Source organism: Leptopilina boulardi, unplaced genomic scaffold (genome assembly GCF_019393585.1).
Source record: "Leptopilina boulardi isolate dan_hultmark-lab unplaced genomic scaffold, ZJU_Lbou_2.1 LbouV2_48, whole genome shotgun sequence".
Taxonomy (NCBI): Eukaryota; Metazoa; Arthropoda; class Insecta; order Hymenoptera; family Figitidae; genus Leptopilina; species Leptopilina boulardi.
This window is the reverse complement of record NW_026137992.1, coordinates 328,337-347,074: the sequence shown is the minus strand read 5'-3', so window position 1 is coordinate 347,074 and position 18,738 is coordinate 328,337. Positions and strand designations below refer to the sequence as shown.

The following is an 18,738-nucleotide window of genomic DNA, read 5'->3' as shown; positions in this document are numbered from 1 at the left end:
CCAGTATATTGCACTGACAACGTTATTGTTTAGAGTATATAAATGAAAACCGCAAATTAATAGACATGTTGCGGTAATTAGAAAAGCAAGATATTACTGTGGTTAAATCCCAGGTAGAAAAATTAACATTACTAACGTTATTAACATTACTAACGTTACTAATATTACTAACGTTACTAATGTTACTAACGTTAGTACCTATAAAAAAATGAAGAAAATGTTTCTAAATTGCAGAAACTTGTCGAAAATCGACCACCAGGAAGTATTTAATGTTCTTATCCGCACTTTTTATAATTTTCATTTCTATTATCACTTCCACTTTTTTATTTTCATTGCCGTTTCCACTTCCACTTTTTCTAATTCTCATTCCCATTTTCACTTTCACTTTTTATAATTTTCATGCCCATTTTCACATCCACTTTTTTATTTATATTACCACTTCCACTTCCACTTTTTCTAATTCTCATTCGCACTTCCATTGTGGGAAAGTGAAAGTGAAATGTGAATGTGAAATGTGAAAGTGGGAATGAGAATTAGAAACAGTGGTAGTGGCAATGAATATAAAAAACTGGAAGTGGAAATAGGAATGTGAATGAAAATTAGAAAAAGTGTAAGTGTCAATGAATATAAAAAAGTGGAAGTGAAAATGGGAATGAAAATTGGAACAAGTGGAAGTGGAAGTGAAAGTGGAAATAGGAATGGGAATGAAAATTAGAAAAAGTGGAAGTGAAGTGGAAATGAGAATTAGAAAGAGTAGAAGTGAGAATGGAAGTGCGAATGAGAATTCGAAAAAGTTTAAGTGGAAGTGAAAGTGGTAATGGGAAAGTAGTGTCAAAGTTTCTGTGAAAATATATTTTAGAAACTCTTAATTTTTTTATAGGTAGTAACTTTAGTAACATTAGTAATGTTAGTAACATTAATAACGTTAGTAACGTTAATTTTTTCACCTGGGAAATAAATTATTAAAGTATTTTTTTTTTCTTCTTCTAAAAAATTTTAACCGCAATAGGGTTAGTAATCAACCCTTTTCCTGGAAATTGCTATTCTATATATACAGTTTACATATGTACTAAATAGGAAAGCGTTGATAGGTACTCACTTGGTTATTCTGCGTTGCTCTCATTGTTTCCGTACACACAATTCCTATTAGAGTGTATTGTCTTTCGTCCAAGCCAGCAATCAGAATGCTTTTGTTTTGCTGGCTTCATTTTCCTCGACAACAATCACAATGCTATTTTCCAATATTTTTTTTACAATTCAAGGCATGACTTGCCTGTATTCAATAGAATGTTGTCTCTTATACCAAATTTAAAAAATTTATTTCCTCACAAATGATCCAGTTTAACTTTTATAAACAAACATAATTTTTACTTTCAATTTTGTTTGACTAATTTCTAATCAGCTATAATGTGTAAGTAAAAGTGGAAATGTAATTTTATTTTTTGCTCCAAATTTTATTTTAATTATTTTTAACTCGAAGGGAAAATATTTTCAAAATGGAAATGATGTTGGGAATTTGTGTTGAAAAGATAGTGAGTATCCAATGTACAATTTAAGTTAAACCGAGCGAGCAAAGAAAAGTGCGAAAGTAGAACGAAAATAGATATAATATGTAGGTGTGTCATCGCAGGTTTTCTCTCTCTCTCTCTCTCCCTCTTTCTCTCTTTTGGGATGACTCTTATCTCGCTAAAAGCGAAATCGACCTCGTAAAATGGAAAAAACATCCCCGTGAGAATTTTATTACCTGTCGTACATGATCTATCAGATCCACTCATCCAGAAACTCGTTCTATCGCAAGGCTCCAGTTAAATGTGAGCCACGAATTTCACAATTCAGGAGAAAAAGATGCAAGTCACGTGAAAAGAATCTCAGCTAAAAAAGAATCATTTCTAAAATCCGCATCATAAATCATAGTCGTTTAAATTTTTTTTTTCTTTTTTTTTTTTTTTTAATAAAATTCAATCTATTAGGCAATAATTTTTTTATAGATCCAATAAATTATAACATGAATTGAATATAGAATAAAATCGTTTTCAAAAATATAAAGCGTTTTTTGTTGATCTATTAGATACTTAAAATTCTACCTTAATTGTAAACTTGATCCACTATCTTCTTGATAGTTTAATTACAAAGTTTTGAGAATTCTGATATTAAAGCTGAAGTATAACTTGCTAAAATCGTTAGCTTTAATTAGAAAGGTTTTATTAAATTTGTCTGAGAAGTAGAAATTCTGAATCCATTCATTTTTGAAAGAATTGTTCTCCCTATATGAGTTTTCAAAATCATGAGATTTTTACCCCATAAGATTATAATTTTAATCAGATTCTTTTATTCTGTTTAAAATTACTATTTTTCTAAACATGAAACTTGGTAATAGAAAGAAAAATGATGATTTAAGACCATTGAGAATAAATTCCTAAAGTAATCATCCCTCTAGATATATGCCCAAGAGTGTTGCGCATGAAGTGCGGGGTTTATATGATAAATTGTTTCGTTAATAGAGGTATGGTTGCAGTATTCTCTATAGCTATAAATATATCCACTTAGAATTTGTAGTTATATATATATATATATATATATATACAAACAAGCTCTCTTATACATATATACATGAATATATGAATCAACACAAGGTTTTGTATTAGTGAATGTGAAGTTCCATTCGAGCATTGCATACCACAAGAGACATTAACGATGGCAAATTTCTGGAATACGGAAGTTGTAGTCATCATGATTCAAATGGCTAAAACTTGATTACAAGTTACATTGGTTCTTTAAACGAGAAGATAAAGAACACTACAATACATACTGGTCACAGTAATCTGAAAACTCTGATTTAGTGCGCAACCATTCTCCGCATTGGGAAATTGAAAACGAATTTCTATTTGTATTTTGAAAAGAAACGACCACTAAAATAATTAAACAGATTGTAATACGTGGATATATGTGAAGCGATATTTTTTTAGGAAAAGAAGAAAACATTATTTTTAATAATTACAATGTGGATGAGAATAGACGAGTATTAACAAATAACACTTAAATTGATTTCGATGAAAAAATTCTCGTTAGGTATCGTGACTTATATTAATTGAACCCACTTTGAATCTAATTTGAACCTATATTGAACCTATATTGGTCCCTCATTGGACCTGGTATTGAACCTACATTGAATTTTAGTCAGACATATTGGTTTAAATTCTTGTGATTTTTGTATCAGTAGTAAACAAAATTATAGTTATTTATACTTTCAATATCAGTAGTACAAGTAAATTAAAGTCTGACAACCATATAATTTTTTAATTTTTTAGTGAAAGTAGTAAAAGTAAATTTTAGTCAGACATAATTGTTTAAATTTATCAAATTTCAGTATCAGTAGTATAAGTAAATTTAATTCAGACAAATTTGTTTAAATTCTTTATTTTCAGTATCAGTAGTAAAAATAACTTTTAGTCAGACGAAAACTTTAAAATTATATAATTACACTATTAGTAGTAGAAGTAATTTTTAGTCAGACAACCGTTCAAATTCCTGTAGTTTCAGTATCAGTAGTAAAAGTCAATTTTAGTCAGACAGAACCGTTTAAATTTGTGTAATTTTAGTTACAGTAGTAAAACTAAATTTTAGTCAGACAGAACCATTTAAATTTATGAAATTTCAGTATCAGTAGTAAAAGTCAATTTTAGTCAGACAGAAACGTATAAATTTTTGCAATTTGAGTTACAGTAGTATAAGTAAATTTTAGTCAGACAACCATATAATTTTTTAATTTTTTAGTGACAGTAGTAAATGTAAATTTTAGTCAGACAGAATTGTTTAAATTTATGAAATTTCAGTATCAGTAGTATAAGTAAGTTCAATTCAGACAAATTTGTTTAAATTCTTTATTTTCAGTATCAGTAGTAAAAATAACTTTTAGTCAGACAGATTAGTTTAAATTCTTGAAATTTCAGTATCAGTAGGTAAAGCAAATTTTAGTCAGATAGAATTGTTTAAATTCTTGTTTTTTTCAATATTAGTAATATAAGTAAATTTTAGTCAGACAGAACCGTATAAATTTTTGCAATTTCAGTTACAGTAGTAAAAGGCAATTTTAGTCAGACATAACTGTTTAAATCTTTGTTTATTCATGGATAGTAGTAAAAGTCCATTTTAGTCAGACAGAATTATTAAAATTTTTAAATTTTAGTTTTAGAAGTAAAAGTCAATTTTAGTCAGACAACCGTTTAAGTTTTTGCAATATTAGTTACAGTAGTATAAGTAAATTTCAGGTAGACAGAACTTTTAAAATGTTATAATTTCACTATCAGTAGTAAAATTAATTTTTAGTCAGACAATTGTTTAAATTCCTGTAATCTCAGTATCAGTAGTAAAAGTAAATTTTAGTCAGACAGAACCGAATAAATTTTTGCAATTTGAGTTACAGTAGTATTAGTAAATTTTAGTCAGACAGAACCTTCAAAATTTTATAATTTTACAATCAGTAGTAAAAGTAAAATTTAGTCAGACAACCGTTTAAATTCCTGTAATTTTAGTATCAGTAGTAAAAGTAATTTTTAGTCCGACAAAACACAATTACTTTCAACGATACTACATTGGGCCCTCATTGGACCTGGTATTGAATCTACATTGAACCCATATTGGATCTACATTGAACCAAAATTGGATTTACGTTGAACCTATATATTGAACCTACTTTGAATCTATTTATACCTTCTTATAGGATTCTATTTAAAATTCCAACCAAAAGGTAGTTAATACTACACTTTTAATAATTAGTAAGATATTTTCAGTATGAGTCACTGAATTTTAAGTTTGACAAGTGCAGGTGTTCCTTCTAATAAGTATATTTGCAAGGAGACTAAAAGCAAAATTAACATGAACAGCATATTGTGTTGCTACAAATGTAAGAGGCAATACCACAGAACAATCAGGAGTGATTTGCATAACGTATATATATATATATACTATACATATTTACATTGTCGATGCTATACGTGCCGTATGTGTGCTTATTTCACGTACACGCAAGAAATTCTTCTACCACTATAATAGAGATAAGTGTATACCTAAGATGCGGAACTGCTTTTGAGAGAGAAATTACTAAAACGTTCATTTTGAATGAACTAAGTAATAACTCATTTTTATTTTTAAATAAATTAAAATTATGTTGAAAAATTGAATATCTCAAAGGTATTTTTATTTAAAAAAAAAAAAATCACAATAGTATTTTTTATTTTGATAAAGAATTTAAAATTTTGTTTCAAAAAAAAAAATTGGTGGTAATTTTTTTTAAGTGATATATTAGAGAAGTTGGCATACCTACTTTTGTTTGTTTTCAGTCGTGCTAGAAAAGCGAGTTTTCTAATGTATTGTGTCTCTGACAGTGAACAAATGATGTAAAGTTAACAAACATGACTGCCCAAAATTGTCAATTTGTTGTGCTGCTAAAATTTCCCAACAACGTCTCAAAGGAATAACGAAAAAGAAAACTGCAATAGGTGTGAAATATAAGGAGATAATTTTTCTTGAATTTTAAATGTAAAATATAATATTGCAGTGAAATACTAAATTTTTGAATACTTGTGTGTTTTTAACATTGAATAATTTCTAAAAAAAAAAAAATGTTGAATTTATTACACACATTTTCAAATATATTGTATAAATGGGTTTTATTTTATTTGCCAAGTGGCAAAAGTTTTGTTTCGATTTTCCCCATTTTCTCGTTTGTGATCCTCTCAATAGGATTAATATACTCTTCCTTGTTTCAAAACTTTCTTCTTCCGTTTGTGATCCTCCCAGTAGGATTAACGAACGCTTTTTCGTTATTTATTTTTCTCTTATTCCATTTTTTGATTCTCTCAATAGATTGGAAAAAAAAAATTTTTTCGATCTATATTTTATGTAATTGTAAAATCATGTATTGTAAAAATTAACAAATTAATAATTTTTTTTGTAGTAAATAGAAAGAAAAACATTGTTGCAGTTGAGAAAAACAAATAGGACATGTTACTTTAGGCGCACTGAAAGACACAAATGTTGTGGAGTTTATCTAGAGGAATAGTGAGTAATGGGTCATTTAACTTTATACGACGGATAGAGAAATTAGGTTCAACATTTCAAGTGAACCTTAAAAAGCACAAGTGCATGATTTGTAGTTCATTAAGTCAATTACTGATCAATTAAAATTATTTAATGTTGACTCGTTTTTTTACACAATAATAAAAAAAAACTAAAATAACATTTATTTATTACTTTTATATTATTTGTTTATATAAAAATTTATTTTTAATAACATTTTTGATGTTTTCTTTATACTTAGGATTTTTATTTACACCCATTTGGTAGTTTTGTCATTGATTATAAAGAATTGCTATAGGAAACTTTTCTAAAGTAACTGTACAAGGTGCGCTCACATATTATAACTCAATATAAGCAGCTTATGTGCAGACCCCTTTGATGCTAGAGGTCGACACTCGGATAATTATTTCAATGTTCTTATACAGCACTGGATTTAGGATAAAAAAAATGATTTACGTCTTTATTTTATCCTACAAATGTTTAAATATGTTTTTTTTTTCATTAATAATATGAATCTTCTGTCAAAATTAATTCAAGACTGGTCGTTCAACTTTTTCTAAAAATAATTATTCCAGTCTTGAAAATATTTCTAAAATATGCATTGTTATCAAATCTTCAACCAATATTGATTTGACAATGCTAAGCTGCTTTCAGGCTGAGTTAATCATATCCAATCATCAGTTTTCGATTTTCTCATCTGCAAGGATACTTAATTATTTTAGCATGATTTTGTAAATTAATGAAGCAACTTCTATTGTATAATGTATTATATTTAATGTAGATACAACGATGCTTGGGATAATTAATTTCTTTTCGTATATAGTTTTCGGATAGTAGCTACAATCTACTTTGTTTGAATAAATCGATATAATGGAAGATGTTACTGTTGATGCTGCTATATATATCCATGGCTTTAAGGGTTTGATTTTGTGGATTTGTGTTCGTATATATATATATATATAGTGAAGCTTAATGAAATTCGTGTATTGGGAAGAAGTATATATATATATATTGCAAGTGTTTCGTGAAAATACAAGAAACAGATTTGCTACCAAGCATGACTTAACATTTTCTCACTTGCCATTAATCATTTTCCATTTAGGAATATAAAAAAAGAAATGATTTTTTGATTATTAGAAAAAGTTATTTTTAATAGAATATAAATAATTCTGAACATTCAATGAAAAATACTATCAAATATTAATAAAAGATTCAATTATTTTTAGAAATAATATTGTCATCAATTTTCATATCATCATCAATTTAATATAATTCTTGCTTTAAATAATTAATTAATCAATTAAAATCTCTAATAATTTTGTCAACAATTTTCAATAATTGTTTGCTTTTTTTTATTTATTTAACTCATCATTAAAAGTACATTAATGGAAAACGTTCAGTTATCATCAAAATAAAAAAAGAAATTCGCTATAATTGTGAAAAGCTGTAGTAATTAACACAAGCTGCGTGACTCTTTTGAAATATCAATTTCATTTAAAATACAATCAAAACTGGATATTAATTTGCATAAATACTAATGACATTTATGGGATTAATGTAAATTTTTTTTTCTTTTTCATTTCAATAATGAAAAAGTGAAAATTTTTTTAAAAAAAAGCTTTATACTGTTTTATACCGGTAGGAAGTAAATTAGTGGATAAAGATTATGGAGAAGCTCTTTCGACCCACCTTACTGTGGGAGCAGCGAAAGTAGATATAATATTTATGAAAGGAAAGCCACACCTCTCCTCACACTAAAATTCCAAGTATTATAACACTACTCGTACACTTTCAATGCTCCTTTTCTTGCAAAGCTTCCACCTTATTCGTATAACATCACACCAATATAGTTCTCTTACGATCTCAAAACTCGTTCATATTACGGTGCATTTACCTACGGTTCAAGTATATATGGTCATAACATGTGGTCGCTATAACGTTTCACTGCGAAATTGCTTCAACTTATTTTATCTTCTTTTTTTTTATCATTGGATATGATAAAATATTGTAAATGAGAAACAACCAATAATCGAAAATTTAAAAAAAAAAAAAAACATTTTTTTAACAATATATACGCTATCTTCAATTTATTTTGACCCTAAGTTGGCCTAGATTGGACCAAATTTGAAAGTATTACTCATTCGATAAAAGCATTGTAAAGACAAATAATAGAAAAAAAATTAGAAAAAAAAACCTAAGCATTCTTACCACGTCGATGAGTTGTGAAAGCTTGAGCTTAATGCACACGCGAAGAACATCCGAGGTATTCACCACCGGTCGCACAAGCTTATTGTAGTTAGATAGAAGGTCGTCGTAGAGCCGCTTTGCGTCCGGATTTCCAGCAACGGCACCGTGAACAACCAATGCGGATAGAAACCATATGCGAAAGGTTTCCCCGATTATGGGGGGCATCGTGCAACCCCGTTAACCCCACCGTGATGTCACCTTATTTCGCTTCGTTCGCCCTTACACGATACACAACCTGAGAAAAAGAGAAAATTTTGTTATCAAAAATATAAGAAATGATTGTTTCAAATTTTTTTTCGCAAATTCGTTTATATTATATAAACATTCAGCAAGAACTTAGAATTTTCTTCACTCTTCTTTTGAGACAAAAATTGGTATACAAAAGTGGTAAAAGACAGTTTCAGTCAGACAATAATTTCACGAATTCTTATGGAAATTTGATGTCAAGTAGTAAGAGACAGTTATAGCTAGACAATACTTTTTGGAATTTTTGTGCTGCTTGTAGAACAGTGTTGTAAAAAAGATTCTCAATTTTGTGTATCAGTAGTAAAAGTAATATTAGTCAGACAATCGTTGAAATTTATGCAATTTCAGTTTCAGTAGCGTATGTAAATTTTAGTCAGACAGATTAGTTTAAATTTTTGCAGTATCAGTAGGTAAAGCAAATTTTAGTCAGATAGAATTGTTTAAATTTATAAAATTTCATTATAGGTAGTGTAAGTAAATTTTAGTCAGACAGAATCGTTTGAATTTATGAAATTTCAGTATAAGTGGTATAAATAAATTTTAGTCAGGCACATTCATTTAAATTCTTGTAATTTCCGTATCAGTAGTAAAAATAAATTTTAGTCAGACAAAATCGTTTAAATTCTTTATTTTCAGTATCAGTAGTAAAAATAACTTTTAGTCAGACGAAAACTTTAAAATTTTATAATTACACTATTAGTAGTAGAAGTAATATTTAGTCAGACAGAACCGTTTAAATTTGTGTAATTTTAGTTACAGTAGTAAAACTAAATTTTAGTCAGACAGAACCATTTAAATTTATGAAATTTCAGTATCAGTAGTGAAAGTCAATTTTAGTCAGACAGAACCGTATAAATTTTTGTAATTTGAGTTACAGTAGTATAAGTAAATTTTAGTCAGACAACCATATAATTTCTTAATTTTTTAGTATCAGTAGTAAAAGTAATTTTAGTCAGACAACCGTTTAAGTTTCTGCAATATTAGTTACAGTAGTATAAGTCAATTTCAGGTAGACAGAACCTTTAAAATTTTATAATTTCACTAGTAGTAGTAAAAGTATTTTTTAGTCATACAACCGTTTAAATTTCTGTAATCTCAGTATCAGTAGTAAAAGTAATTTTAGTCAGACAACCGTTTAAGTTTTTGCAATATTAGTTACAGTAGTATAAGTCAATTTCAGGTAGACAGAACCTTTAAAATTTTATAATTTCACTATCAGTAGTAAAAGTATTTTTTAGTCAGAAAATAGGTTAAATTTCTGTAATTTCAGTATCAGTAGTAAAAGTAATTTTTAGTCAGACAGAACGGTTTAAATTTTGGTAATTTCAATATCAGTAGTAAAAGTAAATTTTAGACAGAACCGTTTAAATTTTATAATTTTACTATCAGTAGTAAAAGTAAAATTTAGTCAGACAACCGTTTAAATTCCTGTAATTTTAGTATCAGTAGTAAAAGTAATTTTTAGTCAGACAGAATCGTTTAAATTCCTGTAATTTTAGTATCAGTAGTAAAAGTAATTTTTAGTCAGACAGAATCGTTTAAATTATTGTAATTTCAGTATCAGTAGTATAACAAATTTTTAGTCAGACAGAGATTTTCAAATTATTTTTATTTCCGTAACAGTAGTAAAAATAAATTTTGGTCAGACAAATTCGTTTAAATTCCTGTAATTTCAGTATCAGTAGTAAAAGTAATTTTTAGTCAGACAGAACGGTTTAAATTTTGGTAATTTCAATATCAGTAGTAAAATTAAATTTTAGTCAGACAAAACTGTTTAAATTCTTTTAATTTCAATATCAGTAGTAAAATGAAGTTTCAGTAAGACTTTCTCATTTCTTACAAAGGTATCAAAATTACTTTCAATCATACATAAAGTTACAAATTCATGTAATTCAGTTTATATTGTTTGTTTTTTAAAATTAATTTATTTCATATTTTTTTTTATTTTTAATTATTTTTTTTTTAATATTTTGATACTTTAGAAATGATCAAATTGATTATTATACTAGTTAAATATTAAATAATATTCTAAGGGTAGCTTAAAATATTATATGAACAATAAAGGTCATTATTAACTATGTTGTAAAGTTTAATACTCATGTTAATCAAATTTAGTATGCAAATTTTACAAGGCTAACTAGCATATAGAAAACGAAATTCACTGACAGAATAATTTTGATTTTCCATTTTTTTTGTTTCATGATTATAAATTTCAAGTGCTATAATATACATGGATTATAAAACAGTTTTAATAATTTAACTGTATATTAGTTTCTAAATTAAATAAATATGAGTAAATTTCATTTGATTAGAATAAATAATTTCTCTGAGTGCAGTATATGACAATATTTAAACCACAAAAAGAGTATTTTAATTATTTAAAAATGTTGTATTTCTCAACATTATAATTACATTTTATGTTATAATCCTATAGAGTAAATACCAAACATTCCTGTAACACACATTCTGTTTAACAATTTACCAATAGGATTTAATTATAATTTGATTAGTTTACTTAATTTTCAATATATTGTTTCAAAATTCTTATATTAATGAAAAAAATATAATTTTTTAATTTATTTTATTATTAATTAATTAGTTATTTATTTTATGGATTATTTAGCCTAAATTTTGTATACATAATGTATTAAAAACATTCAAAATCTTATCTTCAAAATATTTATATGTATTTTGATAGTAAAATTATGTACATAAAGTTTCCTAAAGTATCTTATACTGAAAATCGCTAAAATAATGTCTTAGACACAACGTCTTTAACATATTTTACAAGCAAAAAGGTATTGTAATGCTTGTCTTTGTTGTCTGCTTCTCTTTTATTTTATATTCACGTAATTTGCTGTCCTGATATACTTTATGATTTACAAGTATTGTATAGTTCAAATCTTTTATAAAACATGAAAGTTTATTTTCAGTTCATAATTATTATAAAATATTATTTTTGAAATTAATGAATTTAAAATGAATTTAAATAGTGTTAAAATTAAACAGATACTAATCAGTATAATTATCATTGAAAGTCGTTATTGCTGTGAAATGGGGAGAGATTCGTTGCAAGTAGATTGTTCTGATCGGTACTCGAAGGTCGTTAGGGATGCCTCTAGCTCTACGATCAGATCGTCGGAAAATCCCGTTGTGGTGACCTGGGATTCGGATTAACCGGATGGGATCCAAATTCCCGTAACTTGTCCTAACACAACTCACATGTCGTATTTCGAGTTGAGTTGTCACTCGACCCAGTAATCAAGTTGAATCGCATGTGTATATTGGACACAGAAACCGTCAGCTGCAAACTACGCAATAGGTAAAAGACGAACCTGTTAGTCAAGTAAACGTTTTTGGTCGTTCGTGCGGATAAATGAAATTTCTCAAAAAAAAAAAAAAAAAAAAAATTCTACACTCAAAACATATACAGCAACAAAGTTTCAATTGGAAAATATATACGGGAATATTCATCCAAGTAAAAGGAGGTCTATTACACTCTTTGCATACATATAGCATACAATTTAAACTAAAATTGTGTTGTAACACTCAAGTATATATAAGAAAGGTTGACGTCTTTTGAATAAATTCTCAATTTTGCCTTCGTAATTTCTTTTCAGTCAACCAAAGTGTGTTCTATATAAGGAGGAGTAAATAAAATCTCAGAACTGAGTTTATAAAAGTAAAGTATTACTTTTCTGCAATAGTAATATTTATTTAGTTAATATCAAAGCAATGCAATTGTCATTATTATTATTAAAGTTGAATTTTCCGCTATTTTATGAAAAAATATTTTTTTTTTTTTTGCCTTATAATAGAAAAGTAAACTTGGAGTTTTCTATATTTGAACTAAAATTGAAATTCTCAGGAAGCTCAACATTTTTCTTAGAAAAATTTTCACGGCAAAGGAAGACAAAATTTTTCACGAAAATGTTACCTTGGTATAAGTTTGCAAAGCAAATTTTTCAAAATGAAATTTTTTTTTTTCCTTCAATATATATATATATTTGTATTTTGTTACATAATAATAGTGTAATATATAAACATTCTTACTGACACTTCAAAGAAGGATTATTTAAATTTATTGCTCAGCTACGCATAGCTAACAGGCGAATATATAGTCAGATTCGATAGACATATATATACTATGCACGAGTATTCATTTTAATTTTATCACACAAACTTTAAATTAGATTCTATATTGTAAACTTTCCACAAGAAGAACATTTTCGTACATTTTGACTAAAAATTGTCTGTAAACTTTGTGCTATCTGATGTTAATATTATTTTCATTGAAATAGAGAACATTATCTTATGAAAAAAATAATAATAATAATTTTAATAATTATTATAATAATAATATTAATTAACCAAAATTGACCAAAATTAACGTACTTAACAATCGAATTCTGTTAATGAGTAGTGATAACAGATTTTAGTCAGACACATATGAATTGTATATAATTAAACTTTTAGCTGTTTTAAAACAAAATCAAATATTAGTTTCAAAACAATTAACAATTTACGAAATTTAATATAATTTAATTAAAAATTTGCTATACATTAAAATATATGCATATCATATATTAGAAATTTTGCAGACGTGTCAAATTTAATAGATACCAGATTTGACGTGAATACAGTGTTTAAGCGTTAGTGAGGTAATCCCATCTCTCTCATATTACACCTTTTCCTTTGAACCCGGAAGTCTCATCAAATTAAGTCAATCTCTATATATAATAATAAAGTTATAAAAATAAAATCATAATGCTTTTTTCAAAGTGATTTTTCTTAATTTTTGAGATTGCAATGAACATTGGAGTTGTTCATTGTTGTCAAAAATCCAACAATTAATTTTAATTTCAGCTAAAACGTCATGTAACTTACAATTTTTGCCTGTTATGAAAATTTTACATTGAATTTTATTATGAAAAAAAAAAAAATTGATAAATCAATAATAAATCTGAAGGCAGTTGAAGTCAATATATACATATATAATCGGCTTGGAAAAAGTAAGAGCCTATCAACAGAAGTGTTCTTCAGTTCAATTTAAATAACCGTCACTAAATTTACCTTTGCTATAAATTTAAAGATTGTTTTCTCGACTCGTAAAATTACAATCGGCTTTAATAGTGAATCCATAATGGTTAATTAAAGTGAAATAATCGATAGGGACAAGAAAACTTTAAGTACAGTAAATTGATATTAAAAAAAACCAATGTATAAAACGTGTTTATTAATTGTGTATAATTAAATTGTATGTTTGAAATTCAGTCTCTAAGAAATAGAGAAATTTAACGCACGTTATTTTTTTGTTTTAGTTTAACTAATTCAATAGACCAAAAAATACACAAACAAAAAATAATTATTGTTTCTCGAAAAACAATAATTTTAATGTAAATTTTTTTATTCTTTTGTTTTTATACTTCAACTTTTTTCCGTCTACATAAATTACTTTTATTTTCGTAAAATTGAATTAATTGAAAAATAAGTAAAGAAAAAAAAATGTTGAACACTTTCAATCATGAAATATAACTGTCTTATTTTCTCAAAAATGACTCTTCAATAAATCACTGTGAGAAACAATTAAAACTTTTACCAACAATTACAAACTAATATTCTTTGCTTGTTTTTCAATTTATACGAAATCAAGTAATAATTAATTAGTCTCAGTTTTTTTCTTCTTTTTATAAAAAAGTACTTTTTATTACTAATACTAATATAAGTAGTAAAAATAAATTTTACTCAGACAGAATCGTTTAAATGTATAAAATTTCAGTATCAGTAGTATACATTTTTTTAGTCAGACAGAGATTTTTAAATTCTTTTTATTTTCGTATCAGTAGTAAAGGGAAATTTTAGTCAGACAGATTTGTTTAAATTCTTGAAATTTCACTATCAGTAGTATAAAATAATTTTAGTCAGACAGAATCGTTTAAATTCTTAAAATTTCCCTGTCAGTAGTATAAAATAATTTTAGTCATACAGAATTGTTTAAATTTATAAAATTTCATTATAAGTAGTATAAGTAAATTTTAGTCAGACAGAATCGTTTAAATTCTTAAAATTTCCCTGTCAGTAGTATAAAATAATTTTAGTCAGACAGAATCGTTTAAATTCTTGTAATTTCAGTATCAGTGGTAAAAGTAAATTTTAGTCAGACAGAATCGTTTGAATTTATGAAATTTCAGTATAAGTGGTATAAGTAAATTTTAGTCAGGCACATTCATTTAAATTCTTGTAATTTCCGTATCAGTAGTAAAAATAAATTTTAGTCAGACAAAATCGTTTACATGTTTGAAATTTCAGTATCAGTAGTATAAAAAAGTTTTAGTCAGACAGAGCTTTTTATTTTCGTATCAGTGGTAAAAGTAAATTTTAGTCAGACATAATCGTTTAAATGTATAAAATTTAAGTATCAGTAGTATAATTTTTTTAGTCAGACAGAGATTTTTAAATTCTTTTTATTTTCGTATCAGTAGTAAAAGGAAATTTTAGTCAGACAGATTCGTTTAAATTCTTGTAATTTCACTATCAGTAGTATAAAATAATTTTAGTCAGACAGAATCGTTTAAATTCTTAAAATTTACCTGTCAGTAGTATAAAATAATTTTAGTCAGACAGAATCGTTTACATGTTTGAAATTTCAGTATCAGTAGTATAAAAAAGTTTTAGTCAGACAGAGCTTTTTATTTTCGTATCAGTGGTAATAATAAATTTTAATCAGACAAAATCGTTTACATGTTTGAAATTTCAGTTATACTTCTCTCAGCTCAATCAATAATTAACTTCTTGCATTTTTTTTTAAATAAATAATTAATAACAATAAAAATCAATAAAAAAAACATCATATTCTTCTCTTGTATTGCTTTATTTAGCAACTCACAATTGTTTTTTATGTATGATTAACTGAATCATTGAATACAAATTTTATTTATACATTTGTAAAATACAAAGATGATTTCTTTACTTATACTGAGCTGGAAAGTTGTGGTTACATCTTTTATCTCTGACCGCGTAGAGTAGTACAATTTATCTAGCGGTAGAAAAAGGGGTGTGGGGTATAAAAGTTTGAGAACCGTACATATAGCGGAAGAGCATTCCTATTCCTAACTAAATGGGCGTTCTCAAGAAAATCAGAGAATTTCCGCCTTCGAGAGGGAAGAAAGACAGAAGAGAAATCTATATCGAATCCATTCTGTCGAAAAGACCCTGACAGTAATTCGAAACTCGCCTGGTAGCGCAAAGACGAACCAAATTAGACGTACATTTTCTCATATATATATATATATATATATATATATATAATAGCGATTGTTTTCCTCGCAATCAAACATATCTAGAAATAGACAACTCTTTTATATACTTTAAAATATTTATAATTATTTTAAGGAACAATATTTTTTTGATCTAAATAAACTTTTCATTGATTCAACTAAATGTTTGGTTGATTCTAAAATTTAAACAAAATTTTGTTGTTTCAAACAAAAATTTTTTTCTGATTGTATTTTTTTGGGAAAACCGTCATAAAATTTTAGTATCAGGTAAATTATGTCAATATTTGGTTATTATTTATAAAAATTAATATTTTTAAGAGGCCCTAAAAGGTTGAAAACTGTAACTCATAGGATCAACGCGAAGGTAATTTCAAACAGTACTGTGTTTTAAACATAATAACTCATCATAATAGCTTCATAAAATTTATTGAATGGAGTAGTGAAGTTAAAATTTAAAAAAAAATTATTTTATTAAAAAAAGGAAAAAAAATGTCAATTTTATTTCTTTACTTTATGAACTGGATATTTTTGAGTATTCGTAAGAGTTTTTCATATAATTTCCATTTTATATATTCGGAAAGCAAATGTTAATAACATAAAAAAAAAATTAGTTTTATAATTCTTAAATTTGAATTATGCTATTATATGTATTGAATCACTTTTAAAAGATGATAAGCACTTTTTACATTGTGCGCTCATTTTGTCTGAAACTGGAATATTTTTTAATTTCCGGATTCTTCGGTATTAAAGTCTTAAATATTGTTTTTCTTTTTTTTTTAAAGGGAACATTGCTCATTCTTTAGAACGTTCTTTTTAAGTATGTATGTATAAAGAACAGCAGTATAAACAATGTAAACTCTCTGAAATCTACAAATATTATACGTACGCGCTTTACTCTTTTCAATAACAAATCCTTATTTACTGAAAAGACAATTCTACTTTTATGTTAGTACACTTATAAAATTCTCATAAAAATGTAACTAGGAATTAAAAAAAAAAAAAAGTTTTTAAAAAATGTTTTAAATGACCATTTCTTTTATGCAATTAAAAAAATTCCAATGAGTTTTTCAGTGTATTTTTACATAAAAGAATAATTAATTAAATTAGTAGAAAAATTTGTTATCAAAAATAAATTAAAAATCAAATCACAATGAAACGATTTATTACCAACAAAATTGTTTTTAATAATCAATTTTTGTATATTTGTTTTGTTTAAACAATGGACCGGTATAATTGTCCAAAACAAATTGGCTATCATTTTTAACTCTTGATCAATAAGCTAATTTATCGGAATTTAATAAATGATTAAAAAAAACGTTTTTTTTTAATATAAAAACAAATATTATTAATTAAAACATTTAATTGGGAATTTTGTAACTACAAAACTAAAAACGAAATTCATCTGAAAAGAAAATTTCCAATTCATGATATAATTGGATATTTATATTAATAAATTAAAGTATCCATTGATGTAGTTTTTTAATATTTTACAATGGTTTCATTTTTCAAAAAAAAAATCTACCTCAATTTTCGTTGGTTTCATTCATTTCAATGTAAATTCCAATTTTAATTACATTATATTAAATTTTTGTAAAAATGAAAGGAATAACTTTTATGTCATAAAATGAATGAAAAAAGAAACTAAATCCCCTTATAGAAATGAATGGAAACAAGCAAAATACCAACAAATTTCATTAAATTGGAGAAAATAAAAGTAAATGTGAAATAAAAACGGGGAATACTTAAAAAAAATTGAATTTTAAATAATTTTAAATAATTCTTTTGAAATTGTTTGGCAAAATAATTTAAAGTTGAAGAAAGAAAATAAAATCTCTCACAAAAATGAGTTAAAAAATAGAAGTTATTCCAAAAGAGAGAAGACACTGACCTAACCGCGCGCACTCCAGCCCACACCGTTCTCGAAAACCCACAGTTTTTGTATCCGCTGCACTGGCACGCACTGCACCTACAACTGACTAGACTCTCTCATTCTGTGTTACTTGCTACCACCCTGATGAAGGATTTTGTCCGCCTAGAGGCGCCACCTTGCGCTTCGTATATGCTCCAGAAGAGAGAAGAAACCAACCCCCAATGGGTGGATGATAGGAACGACTGATGGGAACAAAGGAGCAAAGGAGAATAAGGTGAAAAAAAAAAAAATTTATAAAACAAACACAGAACACTTTAATCTTAGAAAACAAAGTATCATTCCTTTCAGGTCCTTTCCGCTTATAAATTTCACATTTTTCATTCAAGTACAAAGCATTCTTTCATTCATTCATTCATCATACTTTAAAGAATTATGTTGACATTATGAAATCTTTAAATGAGAGGGAAAAAAATCAAAAATTGACTAATTTTTTATCTAAAAGGAACTGTTTTTTTCAAGTTATAAAACAAAAACACTTATAAAATAGTTAAAGTACACTCAGAAATTATTGTTTATTAGAATTAATACTATTAATTAATTTAGTTTACAAGGAATTAAAAACAAAAATATTTTCCTTTTTACTTGCGCGCGCAAGAAATTTCCAATCTCTATATAGTTGAACTATAGAAGGTGCGCCATAAAAGTGCCGATCGAAAGGGTGTCTTGGATTTTAAAAGCTTCTCACGAGACTAAGGCACTTTATTTTCTTGGACAAGGAAAAATGAGACAAATTTAGATTGACTTTAGATGCTACACTATATAACAATACTTTCTTTTTTTTTAAAAAAAAGCAGAATTTGATATCTTCTTTCTCGAAGTTCTATATTCGTTTAATGTTTAACAAATTATTACTCAAATAGAATCTAGTAATTGCTTTCCATTAGTATTGAGAAAATAATTCATTAAAAGCAATTAATACTTTTAAATAAATAAATTAAAAATAGACATTATATATACAAA

The 18,738-nt window shown here is 26.3% G+C and overlaps 1 protein-coding gene across 2 annotated transcripts in view; it reads right to left on the bottom strand.

Moving 5' to 3' along the window:
* LOC127289567 (acetylcholine receptor subunit alpha-like) overlaps positions 1-17,895 on the bottom strand; it is a 104,334-nt gene extending 86,439 nt beyond the window's left edge. The window contains exons 1-2 of one of the 2 annotated variants that reach the window (XM_051317558.1): positions 17,737-17,895; positions 8,287-8,560 (exon numbers count right to left, since the gene is read on the bottom strand). In XM_051317558.1, coding sequence (XP_051173515.1) covers positions 8,287-8,490 — 204 coding nt within the window. In that variant the 5' untranslated portion in view covers positions 8,491-8,560; positions 17,737-17,895. The remainder of the gene's footprint in view (positions 1-8,286; positions 8,561-17,736) is intronic. The other variant, XM_051317557.1, reaches the window with a different exon arrangement.
* Between the last annotated feature and the right edge of the window lie 843 nt (positions 17,896-18,738).